Genomic DNA, 10182 nt, shown 5'->3' with positions numbered 1-10182 from the left:
GCGGGCCTGGAGAGGAATGGAAGGGGAGTTGGGTTTAACCGCCGCACCTCAGCTGGAAGGGAGCGGACGCACCCCGCTACTGCACTTTATCATCCTCCGGGACGAGAACCAGGCGGGAACCAGAACCCGCCGCATTCCTCCCTGCGTCTCAGATAACGAGTCGACCCGTTTTTTTATGAGCTGCCTAAATTGCGTTTCTGACGCATTCCGCTCCCGAGAGAAACGGCGTTCGTATCGTGGGTAATCCATCTTGATTATTCCGCAGAGCTAGTTTATCAGCGAGCCTTATCGGTTTTATTGTAAATCATTCGGACGCGGGCTTTCCTGTTTGGGTTCGGATTGGAACGGATGGCTGAGGAGGCAGCGGAGGGAAATGATGTCACGGGTCACGACTCAGTGGTCAAATGACGTTAACGTAGACATGTAAAGTAATAATTTACAACCTTTATCTACACAGGGAACTTTGAGTGAGCACACATGCTGTTTTCCATCGCCACTGATTCACATTCACAGTTATACACACTGACACCTGGGAGCTGCCCAGTACAACCTCAGTCAATTGGGGGTTAAGTGTCTTGTTCAGTGCAACCTCTAGGCTACCACCACCCAGGTAATAAAAAGTAGTAGTAGCAATACTAATAAAGCAGTCGGTAATAATAATAAAACAGCAACATGTCTCTACATTATCATTTTAATGGAGATCTAAATGCATGGGTTGAAATATTTATAGCCAACTTCTATGTTCATTTGAGACCTGTAAAGCTGATGTGCTGCAAGTGCCGTCAATTCATAACAACAGCACAGCTCTAAGTATCCTGCAACACGCATGTATCTTCACACACAACACACATGTATGCACACACACACACACACAGAACACATACACACACACACACACACATATTAGATACCGGCTAGGGATGCCGTGGAAAAAAAAAAGTAGGTCGTTTTATTAATGTGTCTTGTGTGAGATGGGATTTCTGCCTCCAAAGCAACCATTTATCTTGTGGGCCGACACGTTAACACGCTAACGTGTGGGCCGCATCCTTCACGGGAGAGGAAACGCACTGGGACTCGGAAGGAAGAGAAGAAAGGAGCAGGAGGGGGAATACGATAGGATAAGAAAGAGGGGCGTTTGTGAAGGTAAAAAGAGGACGAGAACGGAGAAGAGAAAGGGAAGAGGAGGAGGAGGAGGGGGTGAATGTGGATTATGATGATTTTACACGCAAACCGGCTTGTAAAAAATAAAATCCATTCGTGTCCCAACACCCTTCACCAGCAATGTATTGGAACCAAAGAAAGGAAAGAAGTAAACAGAGGGGAAATATGATAGGAAGAAAGGAGAAAATTTGAATTTAACTCAGTTTACACATATTTTCAATTGCATAATATATAGAGTTTACCACTATTTTAGGCCGATAAATCTTTCTGATGCAAAGTCACAGTATACATCATAGTACATATTATCACACTGATGTAAGTTATATGAAGATAGGGTCTTTTGAGAGAAAAAAAATGCTTTTCTCAAAATATAATTGATTTTTGTTTACATGGCGGTTGTTTGCCTGACCAGACTTCATCACCGGAGACAAGTGAACCTGGATTACAGTAATTTTACGAGGAAATCGGCCTCGCCATTCCACATGCGTGCATAAAGCAACACACTAGAATCAAAGAAATGAACGAAATGAACAAAGGGAATATAGGAGGAGAGGAGAAAATTCGAGCCTGTAAAATTCCACGGGGTAAACAGAGGACACGAGAAAGAGAAAGGAGGGGGAGAGAGAGAGAGAGAGAGAGAGAGAGGAGAAGCTGAATCACAATGACTTCACGAGCCGGCCGGCCTTGCCTTGTGCGCTGTAGGTGTGCGGCCGCCGCCTCGGCCCGCCGCCTCCCGCGAGGAGGGAGGCATGCATAATACTGCGGGCCAGAGGTGAGACTTCCACAGCTCCGCGCGATACATATTCAATAAGTACAGGGCCCCGGCTGCACTGCTGCAAGAGCTTAATTAAAAAGTAACAGTTCCAATACACTGGAGCCCGGCTGACCCACATCCCCCTACTGTCTCAGCATGCCTGTTAACGCTCTGTGTGTGTGTGTGTGTGTGTGTGTAGTGGGGCGGTGGTGGTACTTGAAAAGGAAATTGAGAAACAGTATAAGTCAAAATGAGGATACACACTTGGCGCATTTGAGCAGCTGTGAGCATTTGGGTGAGAGAGAATGTGTGCCTGATGTGTCTGCATGTGTGTGTGTGTGTGTGCGTGTGTGTGTGTGTGTGTGTGCGTGTGTGTGTGTGTAAATGTAAGTGTAGGACTTCTGATACATGAATAATTCACAATAACCCTAGGCAGTGGTATAGAGCGTACTTCTGCTCCGTGCGCACGCCTCATGCACGTGCGTGTGTGTGTGTATGTGTGTGTGTGTGTGTGTGTGTGTATGTATGGGGAGCATTTGAGGGGGTTTGAGTGCTGCAACAGCATATGCTGTGGACCTAATCCACTATGACAAACCTCTGACATCACATGAACAACAGGCATGCCGAGCAAATCTACTCATTCATAATAAACGAGAGAGAGAGAGAGAGAGAGAGAGAGAGAGAGGGAGAGAGAGAGAGAGTCTCCAGGGAGAAAGAAAGAGAATGACTAAAAAAAGAAATAAATCAACCAGGCATCTCCATTCATGGCAGTCAACCTTCAAGTCTGTTATTATGTTGCATTTCTGTCCAATAGCATGTCATGTTCCATGTGACCTCAACCAGCCAATTGTAAGAGAGAGAGAACAAAAATCTTTATATATATATAAAAAAAAAAAACTCTGAGGTTATAAATAGAAAATCAATGTGAGTGTTGGAGACAACCTGCTTTTAGCCGAACAAAACTACCATCATTGACTTTGTCATTCAGACAAGAATGAGGATGTGATTGGACGGTTTGTCGATGTACTTCCTGTACCTGAACACTGTAATCATGCAGGAAGAACCATAACTAACTCTTTAGAAGTAAAGTGCAAACCACTTAAAGGCTTGATGTATAACTTCCGTCTAGAAAAAGAAGCTTTTGAAACAACAAGGAAATAAATAAATTTCTTGAAATGAAAGAGCTTTGCTGCAGTGCTGAAATCTCTCTTCTTTTTTTCCCCCCGTGGTCTTTTGGGGTTCTTCTGCTTAACCGGTCGGCTCCCTAAAGAGACTCAGCCCTCTGACAAGGATGATGAGCCCCGGCTTCATGTTTTATTATGAGGCCGCTGCAGCCTGGACTGAGTGGGGCGTTGAAATCCCATGGGTGGGTGGGGTTGGAGGGGTGGCGGTAGAGTGGAGGGCCTGAGCCCCAGAGAGCTTTTTACTCACAGTCTGACATACTGCTGCTGGATCATCCATTATTAAACACACACACACACACACACACACACACACACTCTCACAGAGGCACGCATACACACACACTCAGAGAGGTGCACACATAACTGCATGATATAACACATACACATGCACACAGTGTCACACACAAACATGCACACACACACACACATACACACCCCCCGCACGTGTGCACACAGAACAACATGGTGTCTTGCCATGTGCACACATACACACACACACTAACACATACACAACCACATGGTGTTACACAAACACATGCATGTACGCACATACCAGGGTTACCATTGTGGCCCTGGTGTAAAATTCCATGATTTTTCCATGACTTTCCATGACTAAGTCGGAGAACGTCCATGACCTAAAAAATGTCAATCCTTCCTGGTTTGTTAATGTTGTTTTTCTAAAGAGGACAGTCTGGTTTCCACTACAGTTGGGCTGAAAACCATCACATGATGCAATAAATGTGTGAAACAAGTTGTGTGTGACTTTCTAGGGGGATTTATCAAATTCCCTGACTTTCACTGTCTGGGAAATACCTCTCAAAATTCCATGATATTCCAGGAATTCCATGACCGGTGGGAACCCTCACATACAAACACACACACCCAACCACACACACACATTATCCAATTTAAACATCATGCACATTCGACCAACAACACACAAACCACCCTGTTTTTTCTACAGAGGACCTGTCTGAAGTCCATCAAGTTATCAATATTTCAACAAACTCGCCATTGCTCACCATTCGTTCTGACCGGGAAGCTCGTGGACCCACTGCACCGGGTTCTCCCCCACAAAGCCCATGTCGTCGTGGGAACTGGAGGACGATTGGTCGGAGAGGTGGGCGGGAAGTAGGGGCGGCCTATCGTCTTCGATCATCACGATGTCGTCCTGGGGCATGTTCACAGTTGGAGAGAGCTGGTAGTTACCTGTGGGGGGGAGAGGGGAAGGAGATGAGTTAAGTCAAACTTCATTTGTATAGCACATTTCATACATAAGTAGTGCTTCTACGTCATTTTCCAATCAGTAAGCAAATCAGTAACAAATTGGTCACTGTGTTTTGACCTGTAATTGTAGCCCTTGGGCCAATTGTGTAATTTTGAAAATACTAGAGCGCAGTGGTAAGATACATCATGTTGTCAAAATTTGATCAGTGATGTCTGAGATGTGTGTGTAACACATGGATGAACACACAAATGAACAATGTAGTGTTGTTTTGAAAATGCCAAAATACAATGGTGAAATGCATCATTCCCCCAGGTTTCGGTGAAATCCAATCAACACTGTCTGATCACACACACACACACACACACACACACACACACACACACACACCCATAACCACAGGGTTAGGAAGGTCAGGGAGAGGCAGATCAAATTAATCAATAATATAGCTAACATCAACCACTGTTTCCCACCACACTATTACATGAACTCTACACTGGTGTGTCTCAAAACACCAAGGAGGAGGCATTTTTCTTTTCTTTTTTTGAAATCATATAAATAATGATACCACCTAATGGTATAGGACACATTATACAGGACAAGACAAAGAAACGGACAGGACAAGACATTAAATTATGCAGGGCGAGACACAAAATGAGCCAACATCCACTACCCAGACTTCGGTCTCTCAGCACGCAGCCAAAGTTCTAGACCAGAGTCGTTTTATCCATTCTCCTTCGCTCTCCGCCAAGGACAAAGCGGGGATGTGAGGGAAAGAGAGAGCCGAGCGAAGGGAGAGCTCTCCCCTGATCTGTATTCCGTCCCGGCTGACCCTCCCCGCTGAGGACTCCTTTTGAAACGCTCCTTTGCTCCTCCTCGGGAGTCAAAGTCAATGGGGGAATCTGCCGCCGCGGCTGGCACTCAGCGCCAAGGACGGCAGAGAGGTTGTCCGACGGCATGGGAAGTGGCATTATAATACAGAAGTTGAGACAGAGTCGTGTGCGCGTTCGCAAATGGGCAAATGCATGATTTAAAGTGCGGATATATGCAGGCAGAGAACGTGAATCAAAGTCAAGACTGACAATCCCTAGGTGTGCTCGAAAAGTCAGCTGAGTCCAACCTACACACATGCTTACCATTAGGCGAAGGATTTCAGAAATCCTCGACTTCCTATGTGCTTTAGCGAGGGCGCTTTTCTCAGAACCATTTTGCAAATTTAGCAGCTTAGGAACAATTGTGTGTAATCACTAGCAGCCGACAACAATATTTACCCTGGCAGGCTCCCAGCTTGAATCTGAGAGGCATTTCATTTCGCCGGGGCCCGACGAATGATAAATGCATATTACGGGAGAGAATCGGAGCACCAATCAGTGCAGTGATGAGGCGCATTTTCTGGGTTATTTGTCATATAGGCGGCGGAGTCGTATCAGTGGCATGTGACAAAAGAGTGATTTATTTTACCTCGTGTGGATACATGTCGAAATAGAAGGCTTGAGATGTGATTTAAGCCTTTAGATGACAAGTGTGTCACATAGACTGGAAAACGGAGGATACTTTGAATTGAAAGGCATGGCACCTGTCTAATGGAAATAATTTCTCTCTATAAGAGCGAGGAAGCTGTTCATAGTATCCATCTGGACACCAGGAGCATGCAATGTCCCACATATCCAAAGATTATGAACCATAAGTCCACTAAGCCAAGTCTGAGTACAACATCTTTACAGTCAAAAGTAAGGCTGCTTCATAATACATAGACATTTTTTCATTTATTTATCCAGGGAAAGTTGACTGGGCATGCTTGCTCTTTTACCCAATTTCAAGCTCACTAACCCAAATATACCATAGTGTATCCTTAGAGAATAACCCACATACATGTACATACAATGTTATTGGTCCCTTCATTATTAAGAAAATATCTCCAGGAATTTAGTTTACTATGCAACCAGCCAATAATATATTTCAGCTATGCCAACTTTTTAAAAGATGCATCTTAATGAAGTAAAATGTTAATTTGGGATGATACTTACTACCTGAACCCCTCTCCATTTTTCCTATGCTGCCCCGTGTTTGGCTAACTTTCCCAAAAGCCTGCCTTTAAATGAAGTACTTAGGTGTCTGTTCATTGATCATCTTGGTAAGCTCATCCCTTTGTCTATAACCTCCTCATCTACAGTAGTTAAGACGGCTGCCAACTCTATACAGGTGAAATGAAGGCCATTCCTCACTCGGGCAGCTGGACGGAGAACCACAGGTAATTGAATCTCCCCTGTACTGTACATCAGCAGGGGTGGAGTAATGATGGTGAGGTCTGAGAAGAGCCATCGCAATCGGACCAGGCACTGATGCCTAGGTAGTATACTGAGATGGTTTGATCTTGTTTGTATAGTCAATATTTGTATAGGTTTGTATAGGTATCGATATTGTGTACGTGGAGACCAGGATCTACAGAATCCTCAAAAATAATCGTTCATTACAACCTTCGAATACACTGATGATTTTCCAAGATGTGGATAAAATAATCCATTATTACTCCAAAATAGCACTTTCCTTTTCCTCTACAGTATGCACTGTACTGTGTGTTGCGTACCCAAGTTCAGATCTGTCCTCGGAGTCCCTGCACTCCCCCTATAGAGTCGGTTCTGCAACTCAGTGAAACAGTTCTCCTTCCCAAAGTCGACACTTCCCTCGTCTGTCTTCGGTGCCTGGCATGCCGTCGGTTTTGCAAAGTGCCGCAGTGTCAATAACAAGTTGCTCGTGGATGTGTGTCCACAGGGGCTCGTCCTCACACCACCCCTCGCTTCCCCTCAGTTGTTAGGTGGAGTTACCTCTGGGTTGCATCACCGGCATTGAGGATTTCACTACACTAGCTGGAACAGACATGCTAATAGAGCGGGAAGTGCTGTGTCCTTCAAAATACCTCTGGAAGAGGGTTAGTGTGTGTGGCAAACACACGCGCGGATGAACTTTTATTTGCATACACAAACATGTAATATATGCGCACTTAAAGACAACATGTAACCTATAATCACCTTGTGTACACTCCCTCATCTCTGCGGCGCGCTTTTCCATGCAGGGAACACAGTTTTAATTAGAAACACGCCAAGCTTCCCTTCGCCAAGCTTTATGAAACATTTCCACTCAGGACCTCTTGACACAAGTGGCCGGCACTCCAGATGAAGAGTTGTTAACGACATTCTGCTTCCCTCTGCTAAGTGGCCAAAGGACACACACACACACACAGAGCGATAAATGGCCAGTGGACAGGTATAGCCGGGGCCACGCGGACGCTTTGAAAGGTGAAAATAATTAGAGAAACTGCAGCGCAGGCTTTTCTGTAGCCGCCGGCATAATTAGCATGATAGGGAAATCGCAGCCCGACCCCCCTCTTCCCCCGCACCCCTCCCCAGTACCTGTTGCAGCATACGGCAAGCCCACTCCGATAATTACAGCTCCGCGGTGACGACAATGGAGACAATAAACGGAGCAAGACCGAGGCCGACGAGAGCAGACTAGAAGGAAACGGCTAGTTAGAACGGTAATGTTCGCGTGTTAAATTGTCCTTTGATTTACTAAATTAGGCTGAGAAAGACAAATGGCAAAGGGCAGGGGTGATTCAGACTCAAACAGAGGGATATGGGCGGAAGAAGAAACGGCACCAAGTAGGAGAGAGGGGAGACGTTTCAGCACCGCGAGTGGTGTTTTTTCCTCAGTATAATGAGGTGTAGATGAGGCTGCTCACACGCTCATTTGCCACCATCGTCTTTTACCAGCTCCTCGCACGGTCGGAGCCGCCGGGGCGGGAAAGGAGCCGCACGTGACACTAGTGGAAGTGACGCCTCCCTTCCTGTGTCGAGATCTGCCGCCGTGGTTCTAGGTGCTGCAAATCACCCAGTGTGTGCGTGTGTGTGTAGTAGGTGTGCACGTATGTGAGCTAGAACCATTAGCTGGTGTCAAAGCTCAAGGGCGCAGGCAGTTGAAAGTCACGGCTGTTCATTATGGAGTGACGATACTCGACTCTAACAAGTGCTGATGAAATAATGAGGGAATATCTTCTCACCGGCTTGTTAGCGTTCTGCTTTCATGTGCGTGAGTTGTGTCCCCTTTTGTTTACATGTGAATTTTACTCAGGGAAGGTCATCTGAGATTATTGGCTGCCTGCATTTCAGTGTGAGGCACCATCCTACTTCACAATTATTCTGCTGCAAATGTTTTTTTATTGACATCTGCCCAGTATGGTATATAGTATCCAATCAAAGGATTCACACCGATGATAATCCAGTCCCAAACCCACTTCTCTAACCTTAGTCTTAACCTGTTATGATACTATACAATATATAGATACTGTACTGAAAATCGACACTACAGATCTGTACGGCTGAAATGACATGCAATGCAATAACCTAAGTGAACTGCAAATTAGCTGAAAATATAGCTACAAGCATCCAAACCTGAATACTGTGAATGCAATTATTGTTTTGACCAAACCCCAGAACCGCTATCTTGGCCAAAATCAAAACGCTGTAACTCAGCCTGTGACCTCCGCCGTCCAAAACACACTGGAGCCTTTTCATTCGCCCCGGCCCGGGAAACAAAGCATCAATAATGTCACGATGCTGTCACAAATGAATCAGCAGTCACACACATATCTTGGGGACATGTACACGCGGTCACATGGGAGTAAATATCCCTCCCGTTATGATTAATGGCTCACAGACGCCGGGTCTTACACAAAGGGGGTGTTTGTTATGCCAACTGTTAGATAGCTTCTGATTTACGCTTATGATCCATGGGCTAAGCAATTCTCCAAAGAACGTTCTGGCAACATAACTGTGCCACTGTGGCCTTTGTCATATTGTAATTAGAGATGCCCTGTCACTGATACCCATGAGTCATGCTGACACACCCGCCCACACACACACACACACACAGAACCAGACACACACTATCCCCCACCTCAGCTACCGCCGTTACAGTCCACCCCAGTAACAACAAATACAGGTTGTTGGGTGGGGTTGGCGATGTGTGTTGTCAAGGCTAAACATCTGTCCACCCTAACAACCGTGTGCATACTTCTGTGCAAGAATCTCACAGCTGAAACGTATTAAGATGAAACTGATTATCTGGTTATCAATTGTAATGTTACAAAAGAAACTCTCGTGGCAACTCCTGACTCTGTTTTCATGATGAAAAAAGCATGGAGAGCCTGCAAGAAATGAGGCAAAAACAACATTTGTTTTAGTTTATACACGCATTATCAACACATAAGTAGAATAAATCCAACGCATGCGGCACCACAACGCAACGCAACAGCCATCTGTAACAGATTCTCTCATTTGAAAGGAATGAACTTCCCACTGAGAGCAACAATCTATCCGTCTACACAGTTGAGGTTTGCTGCAGAGCCGCACACGCCCCTCTGGCCGGCCGCACTCGCTGTGTGGAAGCCATTCCGCGATATTAGAGCAGAGATGTTCCTCCCTCCCTCTGGCAGAGGGGGAAGACAGAGACAGATGAGCTCTCTGGCTGGAGAGGCCACCTGGCCGCATCCGTCCGCGCGGAGCCCAGCTCCACTCTCCTGGCTCTCTTCCTCCCTCCGTCCTCTCGCCCGGCGTCGAGCATTGAAACATTGAGCCGAGGGGTGAGAGGTCACGCTAATAGCCCCACTCCATCTTCTCTCTCGTACATTCTTTCCTCCATCTCTGTCCGTCACGCGCTCCCGCTCGCTTTCTTTCCCCTCTCTCTCCTCTGCTTCTGTCGTTGCCTTCTCCTCCCTCCCTCCCTCTCTGACACTTTGGCCTATTGATCCGACTGGAGGAGGGATCATTAGTTGATCCATGCTGCTATGGCTATCGGAGCCA

At 46.1% G+C, this 10182-nt stretch overlaps 1 protein-coding gene across 1 annotated transcript in view; it reads right to left on the bottom strand.

Annotated features, from left to right (window-relative positions):
* Positions 1 to 4121: 4121 nt before the first annotated feature.
* LOC139657746 (partitioning defective 3 homolog) overlaps positions 4122 to 10182 on the bottom strand; it is a gene marked incomplete at its 3' end in the record, with an annotated part of 222588 nt that continues 216527 nt past the window's right edge. Inside the window, exon 16 of the mRNA XM_071535696.1 lies at positions 4122 to 4308. Within this exon, the coding sequence (XP_071391797.1) occupies positions 4122 to 4308 (187 nt within the window). The remainder of the gene's footprint in view (positions 4309 to 10182) is intronic.

This window comes from Centroberyx affinis, unplaced genomic scaffold (assembly GCF_046629955.1).
Source record: "Centroberyx affinis isolate AG114_WGS23_722 - 3 ecotype Tasmania unplaced genomic scaffold, CSIRO-AGI_Caff_v1 ptg002748l_1, whole genome shotgun sequence".
Lineage (NCBI taxonomy): Eukaryota > Metazoa > Chordata > Actinopteri > Beryciformes > Berycidae > Centroberyx > Centroberyx affinis.
Note: the sequence above shows the minus strand (reverse complement) of the source record. Positions and strands in the feature narration are given on the sequence as shown.